This window comes from Benincasa hispida, chromosome 11 (assembly GCF_009727055.1).
Source record: "Benincasa hispida cultivar B227 chromosome 11, ASM972705v1, whole genome shotgun sequence".
Lineage (NCBI taxonomy): Eukaryota > Viridiplantae > Streptophyta > Magnoliopsida > Cucurbitales > Cucurbitaceae > Benincasa > Benincasa hispida.
The window spans coordinates 2595728-2618543 of NC_052359.1; the positions used below are offsets into that span (position 1 = coordinate 2595728).

At 31.3% G+C, this 22816-nt stretch overlaps 3 protein-coding genes across 4 annotated transcripts in view; all 3 read right to left on the minus strand.

Annotated features, from left to right (window-relative positions):
- LOC120090078 (regulator of nonsense transcripts 1 homolog) overlaps positions 1–2421 on the minus strand; it is a 12665-nt gene extending 10244 nt beyond the window's left edge. For both annotated transcript variants that reach the window (XM_039047571.1, XM_039047570.1), the window contains exons 1-5: positions 1718–2421; positions 768–1019; positions 508–678; positions 352–402; positions 40–132 (exon numbers count right to left, since the gene is read on the minus strand). In XM_039047571.1, coding sequence (XP_038903499.1) covers positions 40–132; positions 352–402; positions 508–678; positions 768–1019; positions 1718–2236 — 1086 coding nt within the window. In that variant the 5' untranslated portion in view covers positions 2237–2421. The remainder of the gene's footprint in view (positions 1–39; positions 133–351; positions 403–507; positions 679–767; positions 1020–1717) is intronic.
- Positions 2422–12531: 10110 nt separating this feature from the next.
- Positions 12532–15721, minus strand: LOC120089975 (haloacid dehalogenase-like hydrolase domain-containing protein Sgpp). The gene is made up of 5 exons (XM_039047429.1): positions 15463–15721; positions 13980–14094; positions 13407–13558; positions 13062–13323; positions 12532–12969 (listed from the first exon to the last, which is right to left on the minus strand). The coding sequence occupies exons 1-5, from the start codon at positions 15678–15680 to the stop codon at positions 12781–12783; spliced, it is 936 nt and encodes a 311-aa protein (XP_038903357.1). The 5' UTR covers positions 15681–15721; the 3' UTR covers positions 12532–12780.
- A 5352-nt stretch (positions 15722–21073) lies between these two features.
- Positions 21074–22196, minus strand: LOC120090120 (haloacid dehalogenase-like hydrolase domain-containing protein Sgpp). The gene is made up of 3 exons (XM_039047633.1): positions 21975–22196; positions 21772–21852; positions 21074–21166 (listed from the first exon to the last, which is right to left on the minus strand). Exons 1-3 carry the CDS (start codon positions 22194–22196, stop codon positions 21074–21076), a joined length of 396 nt encoding a protein of 131 aa, XP_038903561.1.
- Positions 22197–22816: the final 620 nt, after the last annotated feature.

Here is a 22816-nt window from a genome sequence, read left to right on the forward strand (position 1 = left end):
TTAAGCATTTTTCTAACAAATAATAAATACCCTAAGTACCTTTGGAAAGACAAAATAAGCTATCCTCTTCTTGTTAAGACCAATGTCCCAACGTACAGTGACATTATCCTTGCTCTGAGATTCTTTCATCATCTAATATAAAAATGGAGCATAGTATTACACAAATCTTTCAAAGGAAAAATCAATATTACATCATTCATTTAAATATAATAATAATAATAATCAAGGAAAGCTACAATCATGGGATCATGAAGTTAGATATTGTCCCCGACCTAAATGGAAGATTTTCCTCAGAAAAATAAAAGAAGAAGAACGGGAAAGTAAGTGAGATAAGGAGTCTTGGTACAATACTTTATCGTAGTCAGCTTCAAGCTTGATGAGAGGTGCAAATACATTTTGATACTGTAACGGGAAAGACAAAATGCCACCTTGTTAATATACCAGCATCAAAGTAAAATGCAACTTCACTAGGATTGCTACTAACTGAAGGTTTAGATACAAGCCCACCTGATAAGCATCTTCATATTTCAATGCTACGGGCTGTGGTTCATCATCCACACCAGGTTTTTCAAGATCTTCAAGGGATGCGTCTGGGTTTGTCTTCCAAAGTTCCTCAATTTTATTTATTTGTTGTGCACTAATTTGCCGTGCCCTCAACTGCTCTTGCTCAGAAGGAATCTACAAAGCAAAACATTTGTAGGATAGTGAGAATACATCATATATAACCACATTTCAAAGATATAGATCTTACAGCAAGTTACACAAACCTTAACCAGCCACTGCAAGAAGCACCTATCATCAATTAGAGGGCACCACTGACTCAAGTCCCAATTCATATCCTTAAGAGCATTTACACTTAAGCAAGGTTCCCTACAAAGTAGAACAACCACACTTTCTGTCTTCGCAGAAATAAATCCAAGGAGGAACACATTTCGGCATCCACAATTGTAACACTCGAGAATTGTTTCTCCCAGAGGGCTGTCTTTGTGAAGACAAACTTCCTTATGCTTTGCCCGGACCTAAAATCATCATATTGGTCAACAGAATAACTAGCATAATTTCTCGGACAAAAATTTCTCTTTTATAAGAACCAATTTCATTATGTACAAAAATCTCATTTCTCGAATGAGAAAATTAATAAGGCAAGATCCAATCAAAAATAAAACATGCTCTATTTTCTACATACACTAAAAAAAAAAAAAAACCAATTTCATCTTCCTTCCAATATTTAACTACTAGAACTGTATAAGGATAAGGATGCATTCAATCATATTATAAAATCCAATTAAAACCTGCAAATCAAGATACTAACGCTGACATTGCACAACAAAATAGTTTTAAATGAAAATAATGCAGCAAAGCACAATAACGTTAACATGCAACCTGATACAAATAGCATTACCCACTCGTGCAACTGCAAAATCAACCAACAAAGAAATATAACAGCGTCCTTTCTCATGTCAATTTCACCTAGATTAAGAAGGACAGAACGTCTGCAACTTCCATATGAGGTAAAACGAATCCTGATAAGAGAGTATCATAATAAACGCCTATTGTACAACACTTTCACATGTTCTACAACGTTCACCGGACAATTGGTCCTCATCGAATTTCCGCGAAAAGAAAGAAGAGTAAATGTGTAATATTTTAAATATTCCAATATGAAAATTCACAGAAAGGATAAAGGCGGAAACAAATAAAAACGACAGAAGCGTACCAGATGATTCACAATATGCGACCCAGACGTGTTCCCTCGCGAATTACAGAACCACTTACGGCACGAGGGTACGTTACACCTCACAACGCAAGCCGGGTTCGAAACCCCACAATACCTACAAGCATGCTCGGTGAAATTCCCCTTCCCAAACTCATAATTATCATCATCCCCAGTATCCTCAAACGTCAACCCACTCATCCCGGCTGCCAATGCATCAACCATTTGACTGTTACCGCCGGTATTCCCCGAACCTCCTCCAGTCCGGCCTTTCGTTGCACTTCCCGGGGCAGCGGAAACCGGAGACGTATCAAACTGGTGATCGGACCCGCCACCACGGTCCGTATGATCCGCTAACGAATCGGAAGGAGTCGGCCACGCTACAGGGGACCTGATAGGGTCGCGAAATTCAGGGTAATCGAAGTCTTCCCCCTGTGTGTTGAACTCAAGAAATGTGTAGGCGTCGTTGCCCGTGTCGGGTTGAGATGCCGTTTCAAACAAATTGTTCTGCTGCGAATCCATGGCAATTGAAGAGCAATTAACAATGAATTCGATCCCAGTTAGAAAGAGAAGATGAAGAGTCAGGATTTAGGGGGTTCGAGTTCGAGGTTTGGAAGAATTGGGATTAGAGTTAGGGTTAGGGTTTGGCCTGGCATTACGAGAGAGAGAGAAAATGAACTGGAAGAAGGAAGTTGGAGAAATGTAAAAGAGAGTTTAAAAAAATAAATAAAAACTCAAAAAACTATTAAAAAAATTTGGGGAGAGTGTTTTGAAGTTCACGCGCCAAAGTGATTGGATAAAGTTAAGTGGTCCCACCGTGACGTGTCAAGTGATTACTGTACGCTGTTAGAGCGCACGTGTGGCGCGTGGAATCGGTGTTTGGCCACGGAGATAAACGGATGTGTCCGTTCCCATTTTTTCTTTTTTTTCTTTTTTAATAAAATACCCTTTTTCTTGTCAAGGAAAAAAGTTGTAACCATTTTTACCATATATTCGATTTTCACCGAATTAATCTAAGTGAATTTAATTTAATAATAGTTAGTATACACTTAATAGTCAATATGAATATATTTTAACTGGCATGAATTTGTACTATAAATTGTTAATATGAAGTTATAATATTTCAAGTGGAAATTATTTACTATAATCCATGATAGCATCCATTAAAATTACTATTTATAGTTTATTAATTTTAGAGGGAAGGCATAATAGGTTAGAACTATAATGTAGGAATATGGTAATTTTTTAAAGGTTATAATTTAGTTCTTAACCTTCAAGATATATGTCTATTTTGTCAATAAATTTTTTTTTTAATAAATTTATGAACGTTCAATGTAATGCATAATAGATATTTGTTTCTTTTTAATGGATATATTATACATAAATTTGAATTTTCTGTTTGTTGAAACTCTAAGTTTACAATTATAGATCTATGAATTTTAAGAAATTTAAAAAGTATAGAGAAAATATCAATTTATACCCTTGAACTTTGAGGGTGGTATCAATTTAAACTTCAAAATAATAATTGTATGAATTTAAATCTTGAAATTATATCAATTTAAACCCCAAACTAATAATTATATCAATTTAAACCTTAAACTTTTTTTTAAAGTATATCAATTTAACCCCTAACTTTCATAATTGTATCAATTTAAACCTTTAATTATGTTTTATTTTGATACACTTATAAAAGTTTAGGGTTTAAATTGATATACTTATGGAAGTTTAGGGTTTAAATCGATATAAACCCCTAAAGATCCGGATTTAAATTGATGTCACTATTAGTTTATGGTTTAAATTGTTACAACTTGTCAAAGTTCATGGATATAAATTGATATTTGCTAAAAACTATAAAACTAAGACCGTATTTGGTAACCATTTGATTTTTTTGTTTTTGTTTTTGAAAATTAAGTCTATTTCATGCATATTTCATACAATGATTTGCATCTTTCTTAATTAGAATAGTTGAATTTTTAGTTAAATTTAAAAAACAAAAACAACTTTTTAATTTTTTTTTTTTTTTTTTTTTTTAGTTCCCAAAATTTAGCATGGTTTTTTAAACTATTAGTGAAAAATAAACAATAAAAGAAGAAATTTGGAGGTAGAAGTAGTGTCCATAGGCTTAACTTTAGAAAACAAAAATGGTAACCAAATCTTGTAACTTTACCAAACGGCCTAAACTTATAACTTTAAAAATTTGAATGAAAAACAGACTCAAATCTTAAAGTTCTTTTAGTACATAAATCAAAAAAGCAAAACAAACCAAATTTTTATGGTAACAAATTAGCTTAAGGTTTTAAAGATCCTATGAATTAAGTATTTTTGGGAATAAAAATCCTGAAAATAAGATGGTTGAGAATCAATGATGACTGTATTTGGTTGTAAATGGGAATACTATCAAACTTTTATAGTTATAAATTAGTTTTGTATTTTATTTATAAAATTAATCATGGTCACCTCTATAAAATTTTGATAGATTAATTGATAAACAACAAATTCAATTCAAAGTTTTAAGCAAAATGAATTATTTAACTATCAAATAACAAATATTTGTAAAATGAGTAATTTATAATCAAAGTTACTTGATTACCTAATTTGATGCATCAATTTGATGAATTTATATAAATATGATGTATTGATTAATAAAATAAAATCAGTTTTAAAAAAATAAATATAACATTTAGTGAATGAAAAATAGTGAATTAGAATAATCAATAATAAACTAATTATTAAAAAACAATCTCATAAAATATTAATCATAATGATATTTGATTAATTACATATATAATTTATTAATGAATTAATATTATTGATGTCGGCTCATTATATAATTTATTTATTTATTTATGAATATGGAGTAAAAAATCAAATATTATAATTTAGAATTTAATATAATTTTCTAAATTATAAATTTAATATACATATATTAATTAGTTCTAATAATATGAAATAAAAGAACAAATTAATGTATTAAAACAGGAGAGAGTGCAAACATCAAGAAAGCCTGCGAATGGGTATCATCCATGTGTATAAGGAATGCTATAACTTATGCTCATGATATTCTCATGTATAAAGCTTATAAACTTGTACCAAACAAGAAGATGTGTATCCCTTACCAATTTTCACCTTTATTCTCATACTGATTCCCTCACTAAGGGGTTTGAATATCCATACAAACAACCAAGGTCATTTACAATGGGTGATCTTCAATCCAAAATTCTAAATGTTTGAAACGATGAACATGAATCGCAAGATCACAAGCTATAGTATTTCCTTCATGCTTGACAAAAAGGAATCTTATGGGATGTGTTTCCATAAACATTACTTTTGCCTCCAAATTTCTTCCTTATTATCTACTTTTTACCATAATTTAAAAAACCAAGTCAAAATTTGAAAACTAAAAAAAAGTAGCTTTTATAAACTTAATTTTGCTTTTTGAATTTAGCTAATAATTCTACTATTGTACTTCTAAATATGCAAGTTATTGTAAGAAATTTGAAGGAAATAGACTTAATTTAAATTTAAAAAAGCAAAATGGTTATAAACAAAGCCTAAAAAAATAACTTCTAAAAACTTGCTTTTATTTTTTGAATTTGACTAATAATTCAATAACTGTGTTTACGAAATATGTCAATCATTGTAAGGAACTTGGATAAAATATGCTTATTTTTCAAAAAGAAAAAATAAAAGATGAAATTGTTACTAAACGAGACCTTTAACTTTTAAGATTTGACTCAAATCTTCAAGTTAGTTTAGAAAGATACCAAAAATTCTCAATGTAAATTAATAAAGTTAAAAAATTCTAGATAGAGTAAAGTTAATGAGGCATTTGGGACAAGGAGTTGGTTATTATGATTATAGATTATTATGGTTGGATTATAATAGTTTGTGTTTGAGGATTATTTTTTTGTGGGTTATAATAGTATGTGTTTGAGGTGTAAACTATTTTAGTTTGAGAATGAAATAGTAAACATTGTTGTAAAGAACAAAAAACGAATGTAAAATAGTAAAAACGGTAGCAAATTGGAGTTTTGAAATAGTGTTGGTTGTAGCTAATTGGGACTACAAAAGAGTATTTACTGTAACAAGAGGTGGTTATTACAGTCTTAGGACAGTCGTTGCCCCAAACGTCCCCTAAATAACTAAGGAGGTGTTTTGGGGCACTGAGTTGGTCAATATAGTCAGTGATTATTATAGTATATAGGTTATGATAGTATGTGTTTGAGGTGTAGGCTACGTTGGTATGGATGGTAAATAGTCAACACCATAACAAAGAGAGAAACAAAGATGAGTCATAAATAGTAAACATTGTGACAGATAGCACTTTAACATAAAGATTTTGAATAGTAATGACTGTAAGTTGTAATAGTTTGAACATCACATGTTATAATTAAAACCCCAAATATAGGGTGTGTTATAATAGCTCACCCCATTCCTTAAAGTCGAGGGCCAATCTCCCCAAAATTTGTAATTTACCATTTTTTCACACACTATTGGGAACATATTGTTACACCCCCTCCTGAGCTTATTTCTTGTGCCCAAAATAAGGTGTGAAGACAGTAGACATTACCCTTTCGTAATATCTATCGTCCAACCATCCTGTATTTACTAACCATATTTTAAGCCATAAGCTTTTAGCTAAAAGAAAACTTATTTCATATGAAATATTAATGTTCATACATGACCAAGGTTACAAACCATGTCTAGTTATACTTCCAAACCTCAATTTAATCTCTAGGAAGAAATGATTCCAGAAATCATTCTGCCAATAAACTCTGCCTTCTAGTGGCACTCTATATCCTCCTCCTCCTCTTACTTGGGTGGGGGAGGAGGAACAGACCATTTGGAAAACATGAGTTAGGAAGCTCAATGACTGGTGTATTTTATATGATAATATGTTTTGTTTTTTAAATCCATTTTAGAAAAAGTTTGCACAGACAATCATTCACAAAACTATGTCAAAGTATGATTGACCTCAGTCTAATAACCAAGATGTTATTGGCATGATCATATGCTTCTCCAAAGTGTATCATTTCATCCAAATACAGATTCAAGGAAACAATTCCAATACCCAATACAACCCGTTGAATGTGCACATGTCGATAATTCCCGCTAGTCATACTGGGTACGCTGACAATCCCAACCAGATTATACCGACAATCACAGTCAGACGTCCACGAGATATGCTAACAATTCCCCGGGTGCAGTTCTAGTTTCCAATCAAATCTATATTATACATGCATTCATATAATTCCAGAAAAAACTGTCATTCTCAATCAAAGTAATAGAAAATTAATGATTAGAAATCCAAAAAACATATTTCTCGACCATGCCAAGGATTTTCAAAACCATACACACACACACATACACACATATATAACCATATACCTATATTGACTCATAACAACATTAAAAGTAAACCATTCAGTCCGATTCCCAAGTTCCTTGATCTCCTATTTCCTTATGAATTTTGAGCCTATATTAATCCCGTAATTAACTTAGAATCCCATGTTTAATGTTAAAAATAATCTTAGAACACCTTATTAACCCTAAACTCAGCTTACCAACCTTAAAAGCCCCAAACTAACCCTTTGAATGAAGAACAACAACTGTGGGCACAGGGTAGCTTAGACAGCTAATGTTGGGCGCAAATAACTTCTTCTCAGTGCATAGTCAGCACCTTGGTCGCATAAATGACCCTCCTCAATGCATAGATGGCTTCCTCAACGCATGGTCGCTCTCAACTTTCTCCAATCATTTCCTTTTTTATTCTTTTTCGAGGGATTTTTGAGTTGTAAAATGAAATGAGATCCTCTAAGGATATTTACAGGTTTCAACAACCCGTCCTCACTATCCCCTCCTATCCTCATCACATGATACCTCCACCTTGCATACAATTTAAGTGTCTTCCCCAGATTGAGCCAGTGCATAGCCCTTGCCACCACCTACTTGCATATAAGTAAGTCGTGTCTTCACCTAACCATGTCCAACGCATGCTTCTCTTTGAAGTGGCCACTATTGGTTTTGCATGCACAACTTTGCGTCTTCGTCTTCCACCACCTACCCATGTTTGCCAAGATTTCACCGGTTAAGCCACATACCTCGTCTTGCTATCAACCCAACCCTTCTTTTCAACTCAACGCATAGGTACCTTCCTTAGTTATATCCTAAGTGTTCATATAAACCAACTATGCGCCCACTTTCCCTCTTATGCGCCCAACCTATAGGGTTTCATCCCTTGATGAGCCACATGTTATCCAATCCTTAGTCAACTTCTCACCACAACACCCTCATGTTCTCTATCCTTATATGTCCAACTCTTCCTCAACTTCATTCTTCCTTGGTTTCCATCTATTTCTCATATCATAGCTTCCTCTTTTGAGCTCGTAGTATGGCTATGCGTCCATTTGGCCTCTCTTCACTTCAAGATATGCGTCCAAATCCTTTCCCTATACGTCCACCCACTTTTGATTGTGCATAGTTCAACGCATGGTTCGTTCAATACTTAACCAATCCTATCACCTAACCCTAATTCTCCCAAGATAATTATTCTATGCGTCCAATCCTTCTAATATGCGCCCAAGTAGGTTCATTTGTACCCTAGTATGCGTCAAAGCCTCATTCTCCTCCCACAATGTGTTCAACTTAAGATAATGTATCCAAGGTTAGGTCGCTACTCTTCATAGCATGATGCACATAACATTGTTCTTTATTCTCATAGCATAGTTTCTTATTCTCATAGCATAGCTCATCATGCTCACAACATAGTTAGAGATGTCTTCTACGCATCCAAGATAACTTTATTTCTCTTATAATGCGTTCAAGTGGTCTAACTAAGGTGTCTTGGAAGTCTTCCTATGCATCCAACTTACCCCTACCATGCGTCCAAAGTATTCTTTCTATGTTATGAGTTGAACTTCTTTATCTATGCTACGAGTTTCTGCTATTATGCTATGTTATAAATTCCCTCACTATACTATGAGTTAAACACTTAGCCAACCCTTTCTTCTATACTATGCTTATGAATTCAACTCTTACTCTCATAGCATAGTTCACATACTTAATCAAATTCCTAACTTCAACCTACTACATCTCCAATTTCCTTCTTCACAACTTGTTCATGATACTTATCCTTAAGCTTGATCACATGATCTCAATATTCAGGGATCTTTTGAACACTAGTGCTTCCTATAATTAGGTAAAAGAATTTTGAGTTTACACACATTACATAAGATTTTCACAAATTTCATTTTAGACTATACTTTTTAAATCACATTAGAAAAACATTAATATATGTTTCTTTTGGTCTTGACTAATATCATAAAAATACCTTTATCATGCCCTTTTTTTCAAAATTACTCATATATATTTTTTAGTCATACTATTATCCGTGGCCAGTAATAAAACTTTCAAAATTGCCCTTGGAGTAAAAGATTGTTAAAATGTTAGATAAAAGTCAATCTGTTAATGTTGTGGTTTCAATTTTAGTCCAAGCAAGTGTTTTAGTCACATTTACATCAATTTTTCTTTCAACATTCTAAAGAATTTCTATTCCAATGTTAGTTTTGAAACCTTGATGTAGGTTAAAGGTTATATTGCAACTATTGCAAGAATAATAGGGAGCGTTTGGTTTGTAGGATTGAATTGAGTTGATAATTATTATCTGGAAAGTTAGATTATTTGTGGAATTGGATTGTAGATCATCTATGGAGTTAGATTGTCTATGTTTGGGGTGAATAGTTGAGTTGAAATGAAATGTCTGTGTTTGGGATGCTGAGTTAAGTTAAATGAAAAATTATGTGTTGGGGTGCAGTTTAGTTAAATTGAGGTATATGATGCGATTTTTCTAAACAAATCGATTTTATCTTGGATTTTTTATTTTTTTTGTTGCTATTTTTGTTTAATTTTCATCTACACACAAATTTTCCAACAAATTTTAATACTAAATTTTTTTAATTTTTTCCAATTCTTAAAACATAGCAAATTTTCCTACAAAGTAAACATATACTAAAAACAGTAGAATTCAATTTTTGAAACTTAATTACTTAACATATATTTTTTCTTTTCTAAACACCAAACATATCCCAAACAAATAAAAACTTTTCACTACTATTTAGCCTTTAATCATAAACACTGAACAAGCTTAAAAATTTAAAAGCTTTTTTTTTCCTCTTGAAAAATGTAACATATTTTCACCACACAATTTTATTTACATCCCCAAAGATATGTTATATTTCAAAAAAAAATGAATACTTTTTATAATCCCTAACACGCAATTAATCTTAACTCAACTATAAATGTTAACTAAAAAAGATTCCTTTCAAGTTTTTGCCCATTTGTGAAAAATGAATTTCAATTTTTATGGTTAATGGTTTTTTTTCCTGCTCAAACGTTTGATTCTTTACATTTTACACTAATAAAACGAAATTGTTTTTTTATGTAAATATTTTTTATTGTTAGTTTTTATGGTTAAGTCTAATTTGCCACTTACAAACGAAATAATAATGTCCACAAAAATATCTATTTACATGTAAAAAATGCATAACAAAGAATAATACTCAATACATCACAATTTGTTCCGTAACAATTAAAGAAAACTAATAAACCTCAAACTAATTATTGGAGGAATTGTGTAATTAGTTTGAGTCCTATAAGTAGGATAACAAAGTATAGTTAGATTAGAATGGAGCTAAATGCAGATAAAATTAAAATCAAACATACTACCAACATTACCTACAATGCACATACATCAATATAAAAAAAAGATGTATCCACATCTATGCAACAACTAATTACAAAAGAAAGGAAAGAAAAATACATTTTCTAGTATAGTTTTTGTTTTTTTTGTTTTTAGCAACCACCCTTATATGAATGTAGAAAACGAAAGTTAGAAGTGGAAACAAGAAAGTTACAAAAGGATACACGATCTTTCTCCTAGTAACCACATGATAAACAAATAATTGGCAATGATTAGGAGTTGCAACCCTTCAAAAATCAAAGCCACCAAGAGAGGCGATAAATCTGTAATTTTAGATTCGTCCAAATAATTAATCTTACATGTACTCATTTAATTTTATGTGTTTACTTACACGAGAGTAGTTGAAGGGTCTTAGGATTTAGACAATTAGATGAAAGGTTGTTACCTTTCAAGGTATCTTTTCAATTAGTTTAAATTGGGTTGTAACCTCCAATTTTGAAAACAAGACTTTGAATTTGAATGGAATTTTCTTAGAGTTTATTCTCTCAAGTTTTATGCTTTATTTGTATTTTTGTGTTTAGAATGCATGTTTTAGGACTTTCAATCTAGTTTGATCAATTAGATTGTGAAGAGTTCAAAATCTTGAAGTTTGGAACAAGTTCTCTTTTCTTGTTGATCATGGATCAATCTTCCAAGCCAAATTTGTTTTAACTTTATTGGAGTTGTTACCAATTTACTTAATCAGGGTTATTCCTTTATCATCACTCTTCTAATATTGCATTTAACGCAGACAAAATATTATTATTTATATAACTAGCAACCCTACAATATACTAAAGGTCGTAGAACGTATGATTTGAACATGCACAAAAAATAGGATTGTCATTATGGATCTACTTATATGTTCACAAAAATTAGTGTTGTCATCAAGGGTCTCATTAGAGGTGGTCGTTGTCGAAGTTGGTCGCCTGTGGCGAATGTCAATGTTGGTTGTCAGAGGTGATTGTCATCTAAGTTGATCATCGAAGGTGGTTTTTGTCAGAATTATCATCGAAGGTGGTTGCTGGAGCCCAGAGTTAGTCGTTAGAGTTGGCCACCGAAGGTGGTTGTCAAAGACCAAAGTTGGTCAAGCGAAGGTGGTTGTCAGATTATGTCATTGGAGTTGCTTGTGCTGAGGTGATTGTTGGAGGTGGTTAATGGAAGCCTGAAGTTGGTCATCAAGTTCGCGACACGAAGGTGGTCGTCGGAGATGCTTGTGCGAAGGTGGACGTCGGAATTGGTGGTGGTAATTGCCGGAGCCTGGAGTGGATCGTCGGAGTCGACCATGTAAAGGTGGTCATCAGAGTATGTTATCGAAGTGTGGTAGCAGTAGTCGCCGATGGTGGCTAATGGGTGGAATTATTGAAAACAATGAGGGAGGGAAGGTTGGAGGGGAGTAGGGTAGGGAGGGAGTTGAAGTGAGTTGGTAACAACATTTAAGGTTGCCGGGCCAAACATTGAATTGGTCAATTCAACTCATGTTGGTGAGCTAAATACCTTTTTTTGTTTGATAAGTTTTTAATTTTGTATCTAATAAGTCTTTAAACTTTTAATTTTGTGTCTAATAAGTTACCGACCTATTCGATAATACTTAAATCTATGAATCAATTAAAGACAAAATTAAAAGTAATGTCCCATTTTTTATTTAAATAGTGTTGAATACGTTGTGAACCTTTAAATAGAACATAGAAAGTTCAAGGAAAGGGCTTATTTGAATTTTTAAGTTCAAAAATAGATAATTTTAAAGTTTTGAAGAATAGCTACAAACTTAAGATACTAAAGTTTTACATTAATTGTTTTGTTGTCAATAGCCAAAAGAAAAATATTTGCAAATTTCTTGTATTTTCACAAAAGAGTAAAGAAAAGGAGACAAGGGGCTACAATTATAATCCATTTTAGCAGTACATTCATCATGCGTAGTTTTGTAATTTTGTGACTTGTTACTCTTGTCTTGGATTCCTGAATAGCTTATTAAATTTAAGGTCTGATTTACTTGAACTTTTAGCTGGTTGAGGAAATCTCAAAATTATGAGCGCTCAAGAGCCCATTGTTGTAAGGCCTATTTAAAACAAAAACACAAGGAAAGCAACGTGTAGTATATCATTGAAAGAAAATAAAACTGAAATTGGTAAATCTTGTATATATGACAGGCCTTCCAATGATCTTTCCTAACCTATTTAACCATCCTATTTTGACTGTAATAGGAGGATTGGTATTAAGACCCAAAGCTGAAGAATAACAAGTTTATTTCTACAGCTAAGTTATTCAAAGTATTATATAGAGAGTAACAATGAATTGATAGCCATTTCACCAACACGATACGTTGATGATCATGCATTCTTAATGGTACCTCCTCTCTTATCGAGTTCGTCCAAAGCTGCCCACAATTTCGGATCGGCATAGTCCTTTACGAGGAGGGCAGGCTTTGCTTGCATCAACAAGTGCTCGGGATTTCTCGTTGTTATACCGACGACAGGCATCCCGGCTGCCACTCCAGCTTTGATCCCTGATACAGAATCCTAACAAAGCAAATCAGTCAATAAGTTAGAATCTGAACACGCTCTTCAAACTTTCGGGTAAAAGAAAAGTGTACTTCCAAAAGATGGCAGACCTCAAAAATGAAAGTGTGATCCTTTGACACTTTGAGTACTTCCAGAGCCTTTAAATATGGTTCTGGATGTGGTTTGGCATGTTCACATTCACCGCCTATAATAATAGCTTCAAAAAAATCCGTAAGACCAAGCATGGAGATCATGAGCTCGGCATTCGGCCGAGGGGCATTTGTAACTGCAGCACGTTTCAATCCGCGATCTTCTATCCATTTCTTCACTTTATACAAGCCATTCACAGGCTTTAATTGTTCCGTAACCAATCTGTTGCATTAAGTTCTTTGGTTATATTGACTCCAATCAGAACTATAAAGAAGACATTCTAAGGTATGAAGAGAAAGATTTACCTCCTAAACATAGCCTCCTTCTCATCGCAAAATTTCAAACCTCGTTCAGGTTCATCAGGGAATAACGCTCGGGCAATATCATCGTTATGCTTGCCGGCAATATTTTTAATGAAAAACTCCTCATCAATTGGAACCCCACCATTGAAACCAATCTGGAAATCATATCAGTATCTGTTACTGCCTCACCTATAACAATTATTAAAACTTTGCTACACCAAACAGTTGGAGCCCTTTGTTGTAATCTGTTCTTTCGTTTTTTTCATTTTTGTTGTTTTTGTTTTGGCTACTTTTTAGGTGGCCATTTTTCTATTACCAGAACATTCTTTCAACTGCTCAATGAATGTCTGGCTTCTCATTAGAAAAGAAAAAAGAAATGCCACCCAATATATATTACCATTGAAAATCACTATTGTACCAGCAAATCAAAATGGACCCTAGTATATAGTTGCTAAACATTGAATACGAAGTTTATGCACTTGTTCAAAGCATGATTATAAAATTTAAATTCAAGTCAATAAGGAAGTTGATTTCTTTATTTTCTCTTCCTTTCAAAGAATACAAAACAGAACTAACCTCTTGAAGCATTTCGCGGAAGGCATAGTAATGGAGCGGATCTGAATCACACAAAGTTCCATCTACATCGAATAGAACTGCTTCCACAGGAGCAAGCGTGGCAAGAGGGTTTTTGCTGGTTCCACAAAATACAAGCAATAAGGAAAACAGAATACAACAGGCAAACCAAAGCTTTTCAAAGCAGTAATAGCTCAAGGGAAAACTAACAAGGACTTTGGTTGACTTTGCTAGTCTCGTGTTTGATCGTGACAAACAATGTTTCAATCTTGTGCTCTAGTTTCTTTCTTTTAAGACATTGATTAAGTTACTTACCATTTTAGTCACCATGGTTTGTGTCTGGCTTCAATTTGGTCCGTATGATTTTAAAAATTTTTATAAAGCCAAATTGGTTTAGTTAAATCTCTCAAACTGTTGTTCATCATCAAGTTTTGAACAGACCATTTCACTGTTTTTCTTTTGATGTGGCAAAAGAGGCAATGAGTTGACATCTAAGATCGGTTTGGAATCACTTTCTAAGTGCTTAAAAAGGTGTTTTTAATCACTTGAAAAGTCATTCCAAACAGCAAAAAGTATGAGATATATCTGAAAGCTGTTGATGATTTGAGAAAAGGAAGGACAAGTTGGTTTGCAGGTAAAGGGCGACTCATAATGCAATGAAGTTTTGAGAGATTTAACCAAACTATATAAGCTAAATTGAAACCTACAAAACCATGGGCATCAAATTGAAATGAAGCACGAGCTAAAAAGGTAATTTAGCCTAAACAATGAATCTCAAAAGAAACAAGGGTAATGAGCTAGCATTCTTAATGAGATATATGGGAGGGTTAAATTGGTTGACGAGGTGAAAAAAAGGGACGAATGGGTTTTCAGGTAAAGGGATAATACTCCCAACAAGCAATTTCTGCTGTGGGCCATCAAGTTTTGGCCGAACACAATTATCAGGAATTTATTGCCCTACGATGATCTAAAATAAAATAGCAACTTCTTCAAGCGTCAAGATTAATGACTTCACTTTTTCTCTTCCTAAAAGGTATGTGATCTCAACTAATCTCTAGGTAGCCCAATTTGACTACAAACTTACGTGCAAGAACATCACAGTGGAAGGTTTAATTTCACAAATTCAGAATGAAGAACCCCAGTTTTAACTAAGATAGTATGGAAAAGAAAGCGAAAAATCAAGATTCAGAGGAATGTATTGCAATAATATGAGCACGATCATGAAGAATCACAAGAATACAAAACACATTTTAAAAACAACGAAATCAATTCAATCGCGACAAGAACAATAAACCCCAAAACAATAGATCCCAGATACACAAATCAAAAGGCAATCTCAAATTTCAAAACCCAAATCTCAACAAAAGCCACCATCACAATGCACCAGGGAATTCGATCATAATTTGCGATCACACACAAGTTTCAGATTGAATTAAGAAAGCATTCAATCAACAAAGAAATACCATTTGCATGGTGCAAAATTTACCTGTCGACTGAATTCTCATCTTTTGAAGCCGTCATCGTCGGCAGAGATCGATTGAGAGATACGAAAGCTTGTTTCCTGTGTGGGAATTTGTGTGTTTCTTCGAAATGGGTATTGAGAACCGGGAAAAATGGAGATGGGTCTTTGAAGGACGGAGCAAATGCGGGTTTATAAAGGCGTGGGGAGCTTGAGGACGAGAATTCACCAGCTACTACTCCCATATGCGACTTGCGGGTTGTCCTTTCTTCGAGGATCTATTCTGTAATTTGTGCATATATTCATATTCATGTTCAAATAAAATTATGCTCATATATTCTAATAAAAGTGTTGAAGATATTTATAAATAATAATAAAATATTAGACTAATATCACGTCTATCATGTTACGGATAATAGTCTACGACGATACTATTATTTGTAAATATTTTGATTTATTTTTTTATATCCGAAAACAATCCTATATATAATTCTTTTTCAATTATACCTTTTATTTCAATAATACCAATATTATTTGGACATTTCATAAACAGTTCAAAATTATATGTGGGGCGTAAAAAAAACTCTAAAATATCGGATAAAAAATTAGATCTAAAACAATATGGGTGACTTGAGTTGAAAATTTAGATAACCGCACTTTTTTTTGTCATTCTCATATTCTAATAATAGTTTTTAACATGTTTACGAAATTTTTTTGAAAGAGTACGTGTGCTTAAAAAAAGAAAAATTGAACTATGAAAAAATTGATGTGCTTTGTTATTGAAATAAAATATTTTAAATTTTATATCTTATTTTGATCTTGAACTTTCATATTTGTATGTTGGTTTATAAACTTTCAAAATATATATTTTAGGTCGCATTTGGGATTGCTTTTAGAGAGTCAAAACCAAATCTAAAAGAATCTTATTCTTAACTGCTTATGGGGTATTGAGTTGGTTATTATAATAGTACATAATTATTATAATTTAATGAGATAATGAGTAGGACATAGTAATCATATAAAAAACAAACATAGTAAACAGATATAAAAAAAATGGCAAACACGGTGATAAAAAGATGTTTGAAATAGTAATACTATAGTTGATGGTAAGTTATAATAGTTATAAATATCAACTAGTATAATTGGAGCCCCAAACAAGTGTGAGTTATAACCGTCTACTTCACCTGTTTGAAATTAGGGACCCAAAAACCTCATTAATGCATTTTCTCTCAAATATTTTCAAAAAATAAAAAAATTACTGATAAACTGTGATTAAATAATTTAATAGCATACAAAAAAAAATGAGTGTTGTCTGAGATACATTTAATTATTTTAAACCTAAAATATGAAATATGGAATTTAAATATTTGGTTTTTGTGATAAAGTAAGAAATAAAAAGGGTTGAGTCACTTTTATGCAGAAGGTAAGGGGTGGGTGTTTTTGTGGTTGAATATAATTTCCATGGAAATTGGGGGAATATTCGAAGAAAATTCTTGACGCTCACTTTATGGAAAAGGAAAACAAATGTTACGAAAAATTGGCATCATCAGCAGCCTGCGCCATCAGCCACATAATTTTCACCTACCCTCCCATCCTCGCACGTCTCTCCCTTTCTCCATGTGAAAATAGAACAACTGGAAGAGTGATTTATATTAATTGAGCTATATTTATTAGGAGTCGGCATGATAGAGGGAAGAATTAAATCGATCAAACAAAATCGATCGAATTGAAGGTAATCGGTTGGAGAAAAGGAGGGGCTCAGTCGGTGTCGATTTAGGAAAAATCCAAACAGACATTTATTATTTTTTTTTAAGAATAAAACCGACTAAAACTGACTGATAGCTGGTTTGCACTCCTTAACAGTCAACGTCAGTTTGAATATTTAATAAACCGACCGAGTGGTGGTTTGGTTGGAAAACCGACTCCGACAGACTCCTGGACACTCCTATTGCTTATATTAATATGATATTATTTTAAAATAGCTCTTGTCATTTTTTTTTTTACAATATGTGAAGTAGAAGAATCAAACATCTAACATTTGATCGATAGTACATTTTTTATATTTTTACGAAAATAAAGGAGGAGGAGAAAAAAAAGAAATTACAATTATAATCATGTTTAGCATTGCATTCACCATACTTCACTTAAACTTTAGTTTGAGAAAACTTAAAATGGTGAGAACTCAAGAGCGTCCATCTAGAGGTCCCAACATCAAATAGGTGGAGTAGGATAATCTATTACATCTCACTCGATGTCTGGGACTCAAAGTATAATGCTTGACGTTTCAGATTATTATAATCTACAATTAACTACAGTATTACTATTTCAAATTTTCACAATATTTACTATTTCATATCCAAACTAAAATAATATACAACCCAAGCACAAATTATTATAAATCATAGTAAAATAGTCTTCATTCCAAATACCCCTTATGTCATGGGGTACAAGTTTGTATAATTTTGGGATTTCTACATTAATGACATATATATTGGGTCTATTTTATATAAATGTCCAAACATTCTATTATTTGTCCAAACATTCTATTATTTTTTTTTAATAAATAAAATAATGGAAATTCTTATAAATAGAAAAATCTTAAAAATATTTACACTTTATAGCAAAAAGTGACTTTTTGCTATAAAGTGTGAATATTTTTCATTTTTTTAATATTTTAAAAGGCCCAATTTTCATGTGGGTTTTACATTTAAGCCTTTATAATCTTTTAGGGGCATTTAGAACAACTATTATGGTCATAAGTTATTATACTTGGGTTATAATAGTTTGTGCTCGAGGTGTAGATTATTTTAGTTTTGATTATAATGATATGTGTTTGAGGTGTAATCTATTTTAGTTTGAGAAGAAAATAGTAAACACGGTAATAAATAATAAAAAAAATGATGAATGTAAAATAGTAAAAACTGTAGCAAAAAGTAAATACTATAGCAAATGAGAGTTTTGAGGGTTTTGAAATAGTATTTAGTGTAGCAAGAAGTGATTATTATAGTCTTAAGATAGTTCTTGTCCCAAATGCCCCTTAAACATTAGAAAAGGAAAGAGATTCATAAAATGAAACTAAATGGTTTCCTTCCTCACGTGTAATCTATATTAAGAATTTTTCTCTTCCCTTTTGCCCTTATAATTTTTTACAATTCCTATTCGATCTCTATTATATCTTTTCAATTACAATTTTCCTGGTACACATCTCATCAATCAAACTCTTTCATCGAAGTACCCTTTTGCAAAGGGGCTTCATCCCTTCTACAATAATCACCCTAATGTTTTTTTTATTTAAGAATTTGTAGGATGTTAGTTTTTTTAGTTGTCCCACGTGTCTCTAAAATCTATGTCACCATCGACACGATCGAGTGACAATTCCAAAATGAAAAATTAAGGTTGAATCTCAAAAGGACAATTCCAAGTTCTTTTTTCTCTATTTTATTTTTGTTTGAATTTCTTTTTTGGAGAAAATATTGATGGTAATGGATTTTTTACTTTGGTTAATTGGATGAATTTTCGTAACTTACGTTGTGTAGGTGTTGAGAGGCAACGATCTATGTCATTGTGAATGTTTTAGAAAGTGTTGAATTGTAGAACGTTTTAAAAAGTGTTTGAGTAACGAATTGGTTGTGTTGTTTTGTTTATTTTTTAGAGGCATATTTTTGTGTTTTTGTTTATAGATTTTCATTTGATTGTATTTTTTGAGGAATAATTTTAATTTTCATTTGATTATATCTGCATTGATTTATTAAGATTCATATTTATTTTCTTTTAATATATTCTACATATAAAAGAGGCTATATGGGGATGATTTTTATATATATTTATTTTGCCCTTTTATTTTTAATAAATTCCTATATTATCCTTTGTCGACAAAATGAACCTTTCTAATTTTCGATTATAGACCATCTGGCATCTTCAATCTATCTCAACTCAATACAATCTCATTTTCCAAAAGAAAAAAAATCAATTCAAAAGACAATAAATATGACCTTTCGAGTTTTTAATTCACAAGATATATTTATATATTTCAAAATTAAAGTTTGATGTAGAATAGGTGAAATTGGTGTTGGTGCGATGCAACTCTTTGAGTGTTTATGTTTAATGAGCATCCACGGATGCAAATGATGCCAATAGGATGTGATTACTCAAAGATGATGGTTACACATAGAATAAGTGCTTCTTTTTATGTATGTGTGAAATGCATATATATGAAAGAAAAAAAAGTTAAAGTGTTTGATTATGTTCTTAAATAAGAAAAAAATCTCACATGGCTCAAATTTAGGGAAAAAAAAAAAGAGTTACAAAATCATTTAAAGAGATGAATATGAAAGTAAATAGAGTAAATTTATATATAAGAAGTTTGCAAGCTTAGATCATACACATGTGCATAAATTAGTTTAGAATCTTAAATTTTTACTTAAAAATTAGAATAATGAATTCAATCGAGAAAATTGAGATTACAAAACTCCAAAAAGAAATTATTAGTTTTTGTATTGATTTTTTAAAACTAAAATATAATCTTGATTTTTCAAATTATATTATATAATTTTTTTGGGATTTTCAAATAAGGGAAACTACTTACGTAAAATAACAAAATTTTAATCTTCTTTGATAAAAACTGATAGAAGTCTATCAGTATCTATCAATAATAAAAACTGATAGAAGTTTATCACTGAAAGTTGCTAATAGAAGTTAAAAGTTTATTAGTGTCTATCACTATTTTTTTTTCCTATTTCTGTATATAGTTCATTATTTTTTCTATCGGTTAAAATTTTCCAAACTTTTTCATAAATTTTATGAAGCTTAAACAAACTTCAAATAATATTTAATTATGACAAAATGATCTTTAGACAAAAACTAAACATGTTTTAACTACTTTAAATTAAGACTACGAGATTCTTAAAAAAAAAAATTATAACTACAAGGTTTTAAGGGGCTATAGAGGATAATATTTGTCTTACTTTTAATTCTTAATTTTTCATAAAATCCTCTTTGTCATTCTCTTCAAGTTGTTACTAACAATATATATATATATATTTGTTTGGTACTGTACAACGTAAAATAATTTTTTAATGAAAAATATGAAAATAAAAATTGTTACATTTCCTAACTCTTAAAAGTTTATGATAATTAAAACAAAAATATAATAATTTATTGATGCAAGCTAAAAAATCACTATATTTTGAAAGTTTTTTAATAAATACTACAAGATCGTGCTATGCACGTGTTTCTTGATTAATAAATTAAAAAGACTATTTTATTTTGAAAGAAGAACTGAAAAGGAAATATGGAGAAAAACCCTCCCCTCATCCTTGTTAAATTTCAAATTCTAAATAGTGAAATAACTATAGATTATACAAATTGTGTATGTATGTGTGGAAACATATCATATATCTCTGTTACAATTATATTGTTGTATACCGTATACGTGAATTCATATATTGTATAAATTGCAGTATATACTAATTAACCTGCATATATAATAATAATAATAATAATAATAATAATAATAATAATAATGTGGACTGATATATCAATATATTTTTTGGAACATTAAAATTTGATTATTTAAGCAGAATGTAGAGAGAGTAATAGTGAATTGACAGATCATTTCAACCATACGATACAACAATAATCATGCATTCTCAACGGTATCTCCTTTCCTGTCGAGTTTGTCCAAAACTGCCCACAATTTTGGATCCTCGTAATCCTTTATGAGGATGGCAGACTTTGCTTGCATCATCAACAACGAGAATCAATTTTTATGTATTTCTATATGAAAAATTGAAAACATCGAAGATAAGAAGAAGAAAAAAAAGAGATCAGATTAATTTGATAACAATATATATAAAATAATGAAAAAAATATATTTAGATATAATTGAATTTATAACAAACATTTAAACAAATCGAAAGTTAGATAAAATCAAACTTGATAATAAAAGATAAATTCAAATATAAATTGGAGAGAAAAATCAGAAAGATTTTGTTTATTGTGATTAATTCGATAAATATTTAGCTAAAATCTAATTTGATAATAAAATATAAATTCAAGTATAATTCGAGAGAGAAAGGGAGTTTATTTATTTACAATTACACTATTCATAATTTCATTTTCATTTAAGGTTTAACAATTACACTATATTTATAACTCCATAAACCATAAAATCCTAACTCGTTATAGAGACATTGCACAAACAACAAGATTGGAAAAGAAAATATTTATTTTTGTTTGTCAAAATGACAAATTAATGGTTTAACAATACAATAAGATGATACTAAATAAAAAGTGATTAAAAAAATATAAAAAATGATAAATTTAAATGAAATGTACAGCTTGTTCGGGATCTCTCGTGGTGATATCGATGAGAGGCATCTCGGCTATCACTCCAGGTTTGATCCCTGTTACAAAATCCTAGTAAAGCAAAGCAGTAAAGAATCAAGATGTTATATTCCAGTCAAGAAAGAGAAAATTGTACTTCCAAAAGATGGTAGACCTCAAGAAATGAAAATGTGATACTTTGACACTTTAAGTACTTCCAAAGCCTTTAAGCATGGTTCTGGATGTGGCTTGGCATGCTCACATTCATCACCTATGATAACAACCTCAAAGAAACCTGTAAGGCCAAGCATGGAGATCACGAGCTCGGCATTCGTTCGAGAAGAATTTGTAACTGCAGCACGATTCAATCCGCGATCTTCTATCCATTTCTTCACTTTATTCAAGCCATTCACAGGTTTTAATTTTTCAATAACCATTCTGTTGCGTTAAGTTCTTCACTTTGACGGACAGTGTTTCAGTCCCGTGCTCTTATTTCTCTTTCAAAGATTAGGTTAATTACTATTTTAGTCCACGGTTTGTATTTAGTTTCTATTTGGTCTCTCTACTTTTAATATTATAAAAAAATGATTATTTTGATTCATTTATTTTCATTTTTAAGAGATAAAAATGGTCACTTTTTGAAAATTTAATGACCAAAATGAACCAAAATTAAAAACATAAACATTAAAATGAACATTTCTAAAGTACAAGGATCAAAATCAATATTTTAAAAGTAGAGAGATCAAAATAAACAAAAGTTGAAAATATACCGACAAAAAGGAAAAAAAACAATTTGAAAGTAAAAGACCAAAATATAAACCAAAAAAAAAAATAAAAAAAATTACAAAGACCGAAGTAATATTTAAGCGATATGTCACCATGACAATGCATGAGGAAATGAGTTTCATTTCAAGTTGAAAACATAGAAAGCATTTAACATCTAATATTTACTTGTTGACATGGTTTTCATCTTTTGAAACCGTCGTCGTTTCCAAGTTTTAGCTGTGTTTCTTCGAAATGGGAAAAATGGAGATCGGGTCTTGAGAGAACAGAGCAA